General features: G+C 49.9%; 6 protein-coding genes across 6 annotated transcripts; 2 read left to right on the forward strand and 4 right to left on the reverse strand.

The window, feature by feature from the left end:
- Window positions 1-89: 89 nt before the first annotated feature.
- NECHADRAFT_97483 (uncharacterized protein) lies at window positions 90-1,003 on the reverse strand (the record flags this gene model as incomplete). The annotated part of the gene is made up of 2 exons (XM_003041888.1): window positions 90-148; window positions 178-1,003. The coding sequence occupies 2 exons, from the start codon at window positions 1,001-1,003 to the stop codon at window positions 90-92; spliced, it is 885 nt and encodes a 294-aa protein (XP_003041934.1).
- A 1,930-nt stretch (window positions 1,004-2,933) lies between these two features.
- Window positions 2,934-4,438, reverse strand: NECHADRAFT_52988 (uncharacterized protein; the record flags this gene model as incomplete). Its single annotated transcript, XM_003041889.1, has 2 exons — window positions 2,934-3,752; window positions 3,809-4,438. The coding sequence occupies 2 exons, from the start codon at window positions 4,436-4,438 to the stop codon at window positions 2,934-2,936; spliced, it is 1,449 nt and encodes a 482-aa protein (XP_003041935.1).
- Window positions 4,439-4,579: 141 nt separating this feature from the next.
- NECHADRAFT_52968 (uncharacterized protein) lies at window positions 4,580-5,410 on the reverse strand (the record flags this gene model as incomplete). The annotated part of the gene is made up of 1 exon (XM_003041890.1): window positions 4,580-5,410. One exon carries the CDS (start codon window positions 5,408-5,410, stop codon window positions 4,580-4,582), a length of 831 nt encoding a protein of 276 aa, XP_003041936.1.
- Window positions 5,411-6,293: 883 nt separating this feature from the next.
- On the forward strand, window positions 6,294-7,944 carry NECHADRAFT_52835 (uncharacterized protein; the record flags this gene model as incomplete). The annotated part of the gene is made up of 4 exons (XM_003041833.1): window positions 6,294-6,446; window positions 6,575-6,926; window positions 6,974-7,127; window positions 7,266-7,944. The coding sequence occupies 4 exons, from the start codon at window positions 6,294-6,296 to the stop codon at window positions 7,942-7,944; spliced, it is 1,338 nt and encodes a 445-aa protein (XP_003041879.1).
- A 646-nt stretch (window positions 7,945-8,590) lies between these two features.
- Window positions 8,591-10,157, reverse strand: NECHADRAFT_87071 (uncharacterized protein; the record flags this gene model as incomplete). The annotated part of the gene is made up of 5 exons (XM_003041891.1): window positions 8,591-8,687; window positions 8,911-9,243; window positions 9,366-9,466; window positions 9,603-9,790; window positions 9,968-10,157. The coding sequence occupies 5 exons, from the start codon at window positions 10,155-10,157 to the stop codon at window positions 8,591-8,593; spliced, it is 909 nt and encodes a 302-aa protein (XP_003041937.1).
- Window positions 10,158-10,690: 533 nt separating this feature from the next.
- NECHADRAFT_87072 (uncharacterized protein) lies at window positions 10,691-13,254 on the forward strand (the record flags this gene model as incomplete). The annotated part of the gene is made up of 6 exons (XM_003041834.1): window positions 10,691-11,023; window positions 11,140-11,249; window positions 11,323-11,790; window positions 12,053-12,680; window positions 12,719-13,082; window positions 13,118-13,254. 6 exons carry the CDS (start codon window positions 10,691-10,693, stop codon window positions 13,252-13,254), a joined length of 2,040 nt encoding a protein of 679 aa, XP_003041880.1.
- Between the last annotated feature and the right edge of the window lie 240 nt (window positions 13,255-13,494).

Here is a 13,494-nt window from a genome sequence, read left to right on the forward strand (position 1 = left end):
CCATCTTGGAAAATGGGCTATAATTGAGATACTTTCTTTAATAGCAGCCTCTCTAGTGGTAATGAATTCTTGGGTACTAAAGAGTGCTCCTAACCACCGTCTCGATATCTTCCTCTTTCAGTCCAACTTGTTCTAATTTCTGAAGTCCCTTCGTGTCAATCTTGTGCTGAATATCACCCCCGTAGCCATCCAGCAAGTGCGTGAGGATAAACTTCTGATACGAAGCCATAATATCCCCTTGGCCAATTCTTTCGTTGAATTCTTTCAGGGAATCATCAACATCCCGTGATGTGATTTCCCAGTCCGCATCCGTTGTTTTGGAGGCACGCTGCACTGCATCCAACATCTCCCGGTGTGTGGTATGAAATGAGGGAGTGTAGACAGCCCCCTTCTTGTAGCTCGCCAGATCAGTCTCTGGTAAACTCAGTACCGCCGCAATAGCCTCGCCAGTGTGTGTGATGCTAGATGTCGTGACTCTACCGCCAGCCTCAGGGTAGAGAGTTGCTTTGCGGCCCTTGGCATCAATGCCCCATAAGCCATTGCTAAGGTTGACATCCAGCCATACGCCAACCGTGACCGATATCCAGCTACTGACGCCGAGTTCGTCAATAAGGTCACGGATCTTCTTTTTGGCCTGGAGTAGTCCATTCTCTTCGATAAGCTTCGTGGCGAAAGGATCCGGGCCGTACTCTGCCGGCAAAAGGTAGGGAACGCCCGCCTTTGCAGCAGCACGAACAGCAGGCTCCTGCAAGGCAACGATATGTGACAGAGGGGGCATCAGGACGACAACATCTTGACCTTTGAAGACATCCCCCAGGAAGGTTTCGTCTTCAAGGTTTCCAGTCTTAACAGTGACACCAGAGGGAAATTCGCTGGATGACTCAGGCCGCTGGACCACTGTGATGGTGTGTGCGTTCTTGGCGAGTAGGGCTCTGAGCGTTGGGTAGCCAAGGTTACCGCCTGCGCCTAGGATAGTTATTTTTCGTCCTTGAACTTGGGCCATGGTCGGTTCCGGAGGTAAGGGAATGAGTAAACAGTGGTTATGTACAAAGGATTCTGAGAATTATTCTTCATGCTTCTCACTTCAAGTCTTAAGTATTCGAGTGTTGTAATTGTTGTGTAATTAGGCTGAGTAATCCACTCTCACGTAGGTAGGTAAGCTGATGTCAGCTTACCATCAAGACTCGGAACTAGCCCCTTGCTTTAGAGTCCATGGTATAACTCATATTATGAATGGAATTGACTTGGTGAAGTTTATTGGCTGGCCAAGGGCTATTAGCTGCGGGTGACAAATGATCTGTAAAGAAGACAAGCAAGCTCATCCAAAAAGTGACTACTTGTGTTTTGTTGAGAGATTCGCTAGAAACAGTTCTTAAATCATGTATTTAAGCAGCATAAGTCAGTCTGCGATGCGGAGATTCTCGTGATGATGATGCAGGCCCCATTCTAGGTTACAACGACCAAACAGCGTCCAAAACAGCTCTCAAGTCGACGAACAAGGCTGTCCATCTTCAATAAACTCTACGCGAGGACTTTGGTAATGTTTCCTCTCATAAATTACCTAGTTCATAAGGCTAGTTATCCCAACAACAGCTAAAATGACCGACGTGTAATCTGAAGGTACATAAGCATCAAGTTTTGGAAGACGGGTCGTTGGCGACCAAGGGTACTCACTCATGCCAGATGCAGTAACTAGAATGCCCGGGGGCAACACAAAAAGTTCAAGCTGAAGCAGAGCACTGATCACGCTCACAATGGCTGCAACCCACCCCACAGCCGATGGGAGTTTGAAAGGCCGGTTGACAGTAGGAATATCCGAAGGACCGCTGGAATGGCAAACTTGATCATCTGAAGGAGAATCCCCGATCAAACGAGGGCATTGAACGCGGCAGAGGAGTCCAGGTATATGCAGCGGTACAAGGAGCCAAGGAAGTCTTGGAGGATCAATGTGGTCACTGGAATATTATCCAAAGATGGAGAGAGTTTGCTCGGGGTCTTGGAGAAGACAATGGCATTGTCACATCCCATCGCCCAGATCAGTCGGGAGGATGTTTGCTGGATCGAGATAACGATGACAATAGGGATGATAAGGAGCGTGATGATGAAAGCCGTGACAGCTCCGATCGACTGAGTTGCTACGGGCCACAGCCTGTAAATCGGTATGCTACACCATTTCAGCTTGGCGAGCAAACGGCATGGTTACCTAGAATAAACTCGCTAGTCATTAGGAAGGAATTCCAAGTCTGTAATTGTGCAGGACATGCTAACGCTGAAGACGAATGCAGTGAAGAAAACGATCCCGATTGTCGAAACAAGTGCCAGAGGTACGACCTTCTCTGGCCTTCCGGCCTCCTCAGCCAAGTGCTGTGTCACAGGACCTGCTGTTCAAAACTCGTTTGCTCCAAGTCGGCTCCATGAAAGTAACTGCAATTACTATCGATCACGACCACAGACTCCATCCTATAGCGAAGCCAATGCAGGAGCCCAGTGTGATATAGCCTTCATACCACTGCAAGAGGTTTTTCATTTATTGTGATCTCTCCCTGAGCTGACGATACACAACAGTCGGTGCAGATCAAGTTCAACAAGGCTCAACGCAAAACGCCAAGGGCCCCGGTTTGGGCTCGTTCCAGATTTCAGCGGTAGGTGTTATCTAAGTGCCGCTATCAGAGCAACAGACGGGTTGAACGCGTCAATCAGGGGCTCACTGATAAGAAATGAACCGACAACTAGATGAGTTGATTGACCGCGATAGCACAGAACAAAGGAAAAATAAGAGGCAATAAGCGGATGGGGTAATGTTTAATATTATACCGTTGTGGTTCAAATATAGTCAAGTAACTGAAGATAGGAGACACTGTGAAGGAAACAGCCCATCCCATGGAATGATGCTGGCGTCCTACACCCTTTAGAAGGACGGTTTAATGACCGCACTATCCTACACAAGGGTCGAGTCCTTGGTCCTTCATCGTCTTCTCAAGCCCATGGATACCATACAAGTGTACGTCCTTATCCACCCTTTCCCAGTGAAGGGATAACCATTGAGCGGTACTATCCACTGTTTGCATCCGCAGACTCGAGTTGCTCAGGAGCTGAAGCAGAGTCTCTCGCTGTGATTCTTCCCTCATGCAGGAACCAACTATGAGCGTTGGCCACATGAATGTAGTCCAGGGTGGCGATTCACCAGACAGCTGCTTAAAACTTTCCAGAAAAAGGGCGATGCTAGGCTCGACCTGGCTATACAGTCCATCTTCCAGATCCTCATGCCCATTTATCGAGGTGCGCAGGAAAACGAGGCATGCAGCTCGGTACATTTCGCCCGCCAGTTCATATCCTGGGTCATCGCTTTGGCTGTCTGGTAGCCAGCTGCTTATCGCCGAAAAGATGGAATCATATTCCTCTTGGATGGCACTCGAGCTATCCCTTCGAGCTCTGAACCTACTTGAGAGGCGCGCAATGCGAGGGATCAGTTCAAACAAAGCATGTGAGTAACCGAACATGAACCCATAGATTGGACTACCCTGGTTAAGGGTTTGCAGTGGCTGGGGTAGAGAGAGTGGGTCGAGCAGGAGATCTGAGGAAGCCTGGTCAATACCAACGTTGGCAACGATAGCGAGATGAGAGTATTGCTCAGAAAAGAAGCCTAGGAGGTTCTCATCACGGCATCTTTCATCCTTCCGGAGGTCACTGATCATCGACCCACTGGCCCGCAGGTGGTAGTATAATGAGCCCCGAATGTCGGCATCAATCACCTATACCCGAACCTTAGCGCGTACTCATAAGACATGTAGGGGGCTGAGAGACTAACCTCATACCAACAGAGGGTCAGGGAAGATGCCAATAGGGCGATGCGGTCTTGTACGCTGCAAGTATTCCACCTGGTAATACCCACTTTGAGGCTTCGCAAGGCTACCGCGTAGTGATCTCGAGAAGAGAGAGAGAAGGCCGGCTCCGAGTAGGCACGGTGGCACGAACTAACCGCCAGGATAGCGTGTTGCAGGGCGGTACTATGCATTGACACGCGAATATTATACGTGATGAATGGATTCTCAATGTCTCCTTTGCCAACCATACGAGGCGCAGTCAACTCGGTGAAGGAATCAAGTAATGACGCGGCCTCGACGCCACGGAATGCAGGAGGAAGAGATGAGAGAGGCGCCACCAAGAGATCGGTCGTATCGCTTGTAGACTGCCTAATCCGAGTTTGAATACGGGGCATCGGTGAGAGATTTCGTGCTGTCATGCCGGCAACGCTCTGGATGGCTGGGGTTGCGGGGTCGCGGGATGGCCACGCGCAGATGAGGTGGTTCCGGAGACACCCTGAGCATTCTGGTTTGATCTCGTCGCATTTCTTGCGTCGTCTCCTGCAGGGCAAGCATCCTGATTTTGTCCGTGTGCAGGCCCGGCGAGTGCGCTTGATGCCAGAGGTCAGGTCCATCGCTGTTGTGGTGATCGGTGAGAGGAGGAGTTTATGGGTGAACGGACGTGGAACGAACGCGGGGTTCATGCTGGGCCGATGGCCTCTCTCCCACTAATTGCATTACTGCTGTACCTCTCCATAAGTTCCCTAACTAGCTACTTAGATAACTCGTTTCTTCTGTCCAGGCTCCAACCAGCAAATTTTGTCAGATATGCCCTCCTCCTCAAAAACTTTTCGCAGTCTAGTGCCGAACTGGGTGAAATGATGCCAAGACTCATAATGGATGGGCACAAGAATGTCTGCTTGAAGCTGACGGAACAACTCTGCCGCATCTTTACCTCCCATTGTAATCTGCAAAGGCTCATCCAATCCAGGGAGTGGAATACGTGCGTCTCCGAGGTTCATGATAGCGACGACGATGTGGAATCTTTTGCTGATATCGGCGTGTTCCGGTATCAGTACCGTATCGCCGGTAAAGTATACGGCATTTGGCAGTCCGTCGGGGCTCATTCCAAATGCCTCGGTGCGAAGAATGAAGCCGGTGACCTCGCCGCCTGGAAGATGCGTGCATGGAACTCCAGTAATGTCCCAATCACTCCCATGGAAGGGGAAAGTCAAGGTCTCCCAAGGCTTGATGGCCGCGACACCAGGCCTCGGGGCGAGGTTCTTGGCCCCGTCCGGCGTGGTGATGACTCGACGCCCGTCAAGGAGGCGACGACCCTCGAAATCGAGGTTATCAATGTGGTCTTCGTGACTGAGAAGGACAGCATCGATAATAGGGAGATCCTGCAACTTTAGAGCAGGGCCGTCCTCGAATTTGGCAAACATGGGCTGGGTCCCCTCTGGCATCAGGTGCGTGATCTCGTACTCGGCTGGCGCTTCGCCAAAAACTGGGTCCGTGATGAAGGTGACGCCGCCAACCTCGAGGATGGCCGTGGCGGTCGTGATGTGGGTGACGTGCACGGGGGTCTGGAAGCTGGATGGAGCCATTTTGAAGACGGTAATTTGTTAAGCTTAGTAAGATGCCAAGACAATTGTGAATATCAAGTTTGTGGTTTGAGTGAGATAGCTGGTGATGGTAATGTTCTCTACCTAGTCAAAATGCTGTTTCGCATTGTGTTTATATCTTTCAAAGAGAAAGAGCTTTAACATTTTCAACGTTATTCTTGATAAGTATCAGATAGATAGTATTCTAATCTCTTCCACTTGGAAATTGCATTCAATTCGAAACGTATCATCGGCCGGTTTCCCAAGATTGAACGTATGGCCATGGAACCCCCCAAGGCCAACGTAGGCGGATGTTGCCGCGACGGCTACCCTATCGTCGCTTATCCGGATGTCGGGGGATTTGCTCCCATTCCGAGACTCATTAGCCGAGACGCTGATTTAGTTATACGCGCCATCAACGTCATAACATCTTGGCGCTCACAAGCCCTCGCTAAGGACTAATAACGTTAGCTTCTACGGAGTATAGAGTAGGCCCACAGGTGACCAGCTTGCGTGTCTTTAACGCGCTTATCTGTCAAACGCGTTTATCTGTGGATACCCTCACTCGGTTCTCACTCGGTTCTTGTTGGATTGGCTGAATATTCCTCTCCTTGTTCGATAAGCGCGCTCATGGCACTTTGGGATCCGCAAAGGGTCCTTGACAAGTTCTTCATGCCGTTCTCGTAACGAGTGTGGTCGAGTTTCGATTGCCATATGGATGCATCGCTTCGGATTTTGCCTGAGAAGGGAATGGAAACAGGAGGATGGACCTTTGAAGTCAAAAAGGTTTATATAATTGAAGTGCTGCTATCAATATTACAATCTGAGCTCTCAAGAGTGAAACATCACAAAAACTTTCTTCATTTTCAAGTAAAATACCAGCAAGATGTCAACCAAGTCTGGCGAACTCATCCCTGGCGCGGCCCAAGAGCTGCTGCAGCTCGAGGAGAAGTACTCCGTCGGTGGTTTCGCGCCCACGCCAGGCTTCCCTGTATTAGGCAAGGGCTCCACCCTCATTGTATACGAACCCCTAGTCCGAGTTGATTGTTGAAATAGAATGGCTAACATGGGGATCTTTCTCCTTACTGGTAGGATGTCGATGGAAAGGAAATCATCGACTTTGTTACCATGTTCAGTGCCACCAACATTGGACATTGCCACCCCAAGCTGATCGAGGCTGTTGTCGAAACCCCTGCGAAAGAGTCAGCCTCCACCATTCTTTGTATTTTTCCTGCTCTAGCTAACTCCTGTGCTTTAGCTACCCTTATCAACATGTCTACCCACTACGCCGGATGGCCGAAACTAGCCAAGGAGCTCTGCGAGCGATTTGGCTACGACAAGGTGACAGCCATGGTCTCAGGCGCTGAAGCTGCTGATACTGCTTGTAAAATCGCTCGCAAGTGGGGTATTGTGCACAAGGGAATCGCTCCAGAGGAGGGTCTCGTTCTTGGAACCTCAGATAACTACCATGGTTTGACCTCGGGCATCTGGCCCATCATGACCCCTGGTAGCCAAGAAGGTCAGCATCATAGTCGGAGGTTGTTTGGCAAAAGCTAACCTTGCTAGGCTATGCCGTGTTTAGCAAGAATATCACCAACCGACATCCCCGGACTGGTGAGCTGCTCCGATACGGCCACGTCCAAGACTTTGAAGCCGTGTTTGAGGAGTTCCATGGCAGAATTAGTGGCGTCATAATGGAGTGTATCCATGGAAAGCTGCGGTAAGTGCCATAATTGTCTTTCTTAGTCTGCAGGATCGCTCTGTTATCTCTGATCATTGGGAGCCTGGTAGCATCCAGCTGGTCTTGGTGTTGATGGTTTGGTTCACCATTCAATAACTGAGCTGACTCTTTATCCAGTACCTTTCAGGAGGAGATCGACTTTGCCAGCGGAGTCCGCCGGCTGTGCAAAAAGTACAATATTCTCTTCATCTCTGATGAGATCCGAATGGGTTCCGCCAAGACTGGAAAGTTCCTCTGTAGTGACTGGCTGGGTCCTGAGAACAAGCCTGACATGATTACTCTGGGCAAGTCCATCACTGGCGGAGTGTTCCCGGCGTCGTATGTTCTTGGAAACAACGAGGCCATGTCGCTTGTTGAGTCGTTCCAAACTGGAGGTACGTTTACCATGGCCCCTGCAGCTGTTGCAGCCACCACCGCAGCCCTGAAGATCTACGATGAGGAGAAGCTTTGCGAGAAGGCTTTCGTGATCGAAGCCAAGTGGAAGGAGACTACATCCAAGTGGAACTACCCCTGGATCAAGTACGTCACCTCTCGAGGCGCCGACATGAGCATTGCTACCGAGCAAAGGTATGGCACTGTCACACCTCGTCGTATTGCGAGACTTGCGTGGCAGAAGGGACTGTTTATCTATCCCACCAAGGCTTCCATTCGTGTCCACATGGCGTTGAACATCTCCGACGAGGAGCTGGAGAAGGGATTGAAGATCCTGACTAACGTGATGGATCAGATAGAGTCATACGGAGATATCCCGGGCTCTACCCACCCCTCTGATGATGCTAAGCACGGAGGTTACTAGAAAGGGTATCATATTAGGTAGAATCATCGCCTGAACGTCATTCAAGACTCGAGCACCAAGTGCCCCATCGACCGCAAATAGTTCACGAGCTTACGTGAGGATGTTGCCTATTAGTAGCGTATGAATTGACATTACGCTATTTGCTTTCCCTTTCCCGTCTCCCTTCTTACTTGAAAAGAGACTGGCAGCCATGGAGACAAAGAAGTCAGCTTTCAGTAAACGAAGCCCTTATCTCAGAAGGCATCATGATGTAGACTCGAGCTGACCTCGTATTTAAAACAGCACCAGGCTACTCCGATCACCTCTCGTTACTTAGTGTGAGTGTGAAGTATAGTGTCTATTGGAAGCACATGCTTGGCATTTGGCATCTTCTACCTTTGAGACAGAAGCTATTCGCTCAATCTTGAGTATTTCCCCTGCTGCTACAGCGATTTTAGTCTTGTAAAATTATTGCTAGAGCTACACAAAGATATAGGGCGGGCAAAAAACTCCTCCTCAATTACTCACGTAGTAAGGGCTTCCAGCGGGCACCACCTGGTTAATCGTCCTGCTGAGTACATGTATGTTCACATACTTTTCCATGCTTCACAGTGGCGAAACCCTTCCCTGTCCCTAAAAGAACCAAAACTGTACTTTGCTGTACCCCTTAAGCCTGAATTTGCGAGCTTGAACTCTTGCCAATACCAATTTCCATGTTGACGTCCATGGTTTGGTAGGATCCAAACTCGCGAAGAGGCACTCCCCTGTTGAACAAGAGATCGATCTGTCCCAAAGATTTTCCCTTGCAGCCCGGCACAAAGAGCCAAGTGAAGACAAGCGAGCATATCGCGATGGAGCCGAAGATGAAGCCGACTCTTCCTCCAAGGGCTGCATATGGCTCCTAGAGAAGATAGGGAATGGAGAAGTTGACTGCAAAGCTGTAAATTGATGAGATGAGGCCTTTCAGGGGGTAATCATGTCACTTACGTAGTTACAACATTGACCACTGAAGCTGTTCGTTGAGATGCATCACGGAGGCGGTCAGTGGTGACAACGTACACCAAAGGTGCCCATCCCAAATAGTAGCCACCAGTAAAGAGTGGAATGATGGCAACAGTTGCCTTTTTGACGATGACGGTTGGGTTTTTGATGGTTCCGAGGCCACCCATGGTCATGATGGCCGCGGCTTGCCAGACAGCACCCGTCATCAAGAGTGGCCGTCTCCCAACTCGGTCATTAAGGAAGAGCGAGAGTCCACACATGAACAAGTTGACCGAGGCATTTATGATGGTCATGTTGAACGGATTAACGCTGCCGACGCTGCGAACGAAGATGGCTCCGTACGACGATGCAAAGGCCTGACCCGACGCTTGCTGGAAGAAATTGACGGCAATATGATGGCAGTTCGCTTCTTGTTGATGCCTTGAAAGATCTCCACGTACTGACCCTGTTCGGGCTCCTGATCAAGGGCATACTGAAGACCCGCGAACTCGTCGTCGATCTGTGCCTCGGACTTTGTACCACAGCGGAGCTTTGCAGAGAGCTGCGAGCCTCACCAACTCTTCCACGGGTCAACAGCCATCGTGGGGACTGGGGGTCATTGTTCGTTAGCTGTGTCGAACCCTTTTCGCAAAAAGACACGGACCTGTGGAATAAACAAGATCAAGGAAGGAGATTACCATCAAGCTGAACTGATAGGACCCCACTGCAAAGCCTCTGATGGGAGTGGGTATGATCTCGGCCTGGAAGACGGGGATAACTGCAAGCTCCATTCCGATATAGATGTCTGCGCTCACGAGGCAGAATCGAACTGGAATACCTGCTAAGGGAGACTTATAGTTGAGTACTCGGGCGGCCATGACATGATCTGCTTGGGCGTGGAAGAAGTCACAGCAAATACAGCACAAGCGATGGCATGGCCGCTCGTGACAAACATGCACCACCTCCTGCCGTACCGTTCACTGGCCATGCTCCGAAGAACCACACCTAGACGGGTCAATAGTGTGCTCTTGACACGAAGGGCAATGTTTGGGGATTAACTGACCTAAGGCATAGCCGATAAAGTTCAAGCTATTGAACATACTCGCCCAGGAGGTAGAAATTTCATGTTTTCCAGTCACAGGGTCCAGCTTGCCAAACAGACGGATGAAAGGGTTCATGGCCTGTGTAGTTGTGTACCCATTATTATCAAAGCTGTAGTTCAAGGTAGGCACCGCAATGACGAGAAACGACATTGTTAGTGTCCGATTAAAGTTTAGTGCTTTGAAAAGGGTTTGATGTGAGTCTTATTTTATGGAATCCAAGGAGTTGTCGTAATGCCCTTATTATATGAACATGTCATGAGTTGAACTGGCTGGCTCGACCATGTGACTTCTGCATTCAGATGCCAATGCCCGATAACAGGGAATAAATAAGGAGACTCTGAATGATGTGGATAGTTCCGGCTGTCCAGCATCCTCATCATTTGAGATAATGCAGGGGAACAATAGACTCGGGCAGAGATAATCGACCCCCCGCAAAGTTCCACCACACCGCAGTTCACACTCCGTATCATGGGGCAGAAATTGACTTTGGAGAAGCTGGTACTGCCCCGGATTCCCTGTATCAGAACAGGAAACCCAAGTGGATAAGGGAATGCACCAATCAATCCTTAGTTCCGGAAGTCGGGGGGGGATTTAAATGCAGCCTGTCTTCCGCCTGCATTGCCCTGACTTGCCTTGCACGGTCATCCTACACTGCTCTGCCCGGATGTTCTCTCTTTGACGTGATGGCAACAGTTCCGGGGAGTGAAAAATCCAAGCGAGCCAAGATCTGCTTCCAGTGCCGCAACAGAAAGGTATTCCCAATGAGTGGAACTCGGGGGACGCCCTGCCGATCCCTCTTCCTGCCTCTGCTGACGCCCACTAACACCAGGTCCGCTGCGATGGCACGGTCGGTGGCTGTGAGAACTGCAAAAGGCTCGATTTCGCGTGCTCTCTTGGCCACGACTCTTCCGACACCTCTCAACTCGCCCTTGATCCGACGCTCGCTCGCCGTCGTGCCGCCAAAGCCTGCATCGCTTGTCGCGATAAGAAGTCGAGATGTACTGGAGAGACACCATGTGAGCGATGCAGAAGCTATCGAATCGATTGCATATTCCCTCCGGACCGTCGACGCGCTCGTCGTGGTCCGCGCCGAACCACCAGCTCGCCCTCCCTCTCTGAGCACTCAATATAGGATCCCGAGGGATTCGCGACCGAGACTGTTGAGCCGATAATCAACAAAGGCCTCGAAACATTATCGACATATCGTGGAGTGGGCCAAGATAGTAGAGTCCCTCCATCGAGGTACGATTCCTTCCTCCGCTCCGTCCCTTATCTCCCTTTGCCTTGGCCTCTGACTGATTATACTGGTTGTTAGTGACTTTCTAAACAAAAAGGCCATCATTCGAGAGCATATAGATGCCTTCTTCGAGCATGTATATCCGATCCCAGGAATGGGAATTATTCATCGCGCTTCTCTCATGAGAACTTGGCTCGATGGAAGCCACAACCCAAGGTTGCTACAGGCTCTATGCGGTGTTGCAGCCCGATTCACGGCTCTCTCACGACCAGCCATGGCTGCTGAGGGTCAAAGATGGCTAGAAGAAGCTGAAGCCCATCTCTTGCATCGATCGACCGAGCCCCTGAGAACAGATATTGCGGCACTCATACTGATCGCGTTTGATCACTGCGCCTCGCGAAGATTCCTCAGGCATGTTGGGACTTTGGCGTGCGTCACGAAGCTTGCTTTTATTATGAGACTGAACAGAGAAGACCCGAATGCGGGATTCGCGCCCCAGGAGTGGAGGAGAAGGTTGACGTGGGCGTTATGGACTATGGACACGTTGTGCGCAGGTCTACGAAATGATTCGCCCTGCTGTCCCACAAATATGATGCGTGTTCGATTGCCCTGCAACGAGAGGTTATTCAACTTTAATATACCTGTGATGGTATGGAGACTGGAACCTGGCCGCTTCAATATGGGCTCGGACGCAGGTGGGATTGCAGCGTATCTGATATCGATCATGGATATCTGGCGGAGGATTCAGGAGCGAGCAATGCTACAACTCGTAGATATGCTGAGTATTAGCGCTAACCATGAACTCCAGAGCCCTCAACTCCGCTGATGAAGATAGCGATACGTTTAACAATGCCACAACAGCCGGAACCGATACTGTCGCTGGCTTGGTGCAGACCTTTGAACGAGAACTGGATCAACACGTTGCCACTTTACCCGACAACTACACTATGAATAGTCGGAATCTCTACAGCCGACTTTACTTGCCCTCGCGCACAACATTTGTTATGCTCCACGTCTGGTATCATCGCACATATTGTGATCTCTACCACTTGGTGATGGACAAGATGTCAGTAGGGGTTCAACCCCGATCGACCACTGAGCCTAGTTCGTCCACACTGGAGCGGTATGGACACTTCTATCTTCAACACGCAGCGTCCATGTCGGATCTCTTCTCCACGCTATTACAGGCCGATGATTCAGTCTGCATTACTGACCCATCTCTGGCTAACTGCTCTCTCGCCGCTGCGCAAGGCATATTCTTTTCGCAACATTGGACTGGAAGTTTATTGACCAATGAAGAGCGAAGCCAACGAGTTCGACACTGCGCGTCAATACTAGAGAAGCCTGCTGAAGTGTACCCCACGACAAGACTGGTCATGGCGGATATCCTTGAGCTCCATGCTCGCCTTGCCCAAAACCAACCTTTGGAAGAGCATGTACAATGCCCTTGTGCCCATTTCATGTCGCTAACAAGAACAGGCTGCCGTTTAGCACGAGCTACAACGTCGCTGATGAGATCTCTCGACTTCGATTCCCGGCTGAGGATCCTGATCTGAGACAGAACCCAAGAACACGCAAACCCAGTACTTCAGCCGTCCGAAATGAGCATGCTCCAACAGAAAGACTGAGAATGGATGGAGGCTTAAACCCAAGTATGATGGAAACATCAGATACCCCCTCGATTCCTATACTAGAGGCACCCATAGCCGACCCAATAACAAGTGACTTGTTCAACTATCGGGAAACCCTCATGGACGTCGACCAAATGGAGCAAGAGATATGGTCCATGCCAGGCTTTGAGATGGTTGATGTAGGGTTGAGTTGGTTAGATAGGAGTGGTATGGAGGTAAACTATACCCATTGTCATGATTAGCACAATTGAGGCCGTTTGAACTCACAAGCTTGGATCACTACAAAAAGGACAGTCATCGCCGTCATGTGCTTATCAGCATATCGTTTGTCAAGGACCTGAAGCCAATTTTCTACCTTGAAAAGAAATACTATTTCTAATTCTTAAATATGATAAGACAATTTGCGCAGCAAGGAGAGCTTATTATCTAATCCTGTTTCGCATGTCGTGCCGTGAGTGTCATATCCACCCAAGATATCCCTGCATTGCTCTGCTGGGCTTAATCAATCTTGTCCACCATTTGCCCAACATGTTAATTATAAATCCATTAGAGCAATTACTCATTTAACGTTGAGTGGTAGAGATAGGGATAGCCCCCGTCTGTGATGTAAAAACTACAA

The sequence above is a fragment of the Fusarium vanettenii genome (assembly GCF_000151355.1).
Source record: "Fusarium vanettenii 77-13-4 chromosome 12 genomic scaffold NECHAsca_40_chr12_1_0, whole genome shotgun sequence".
NCBI classification, from domain to species: Eukaryota; Fungi; Ascomycota; class Sordariomycetes; order Hypocreales; family Nectriaceae; genus Fusarium; species Fusarium vanettenii.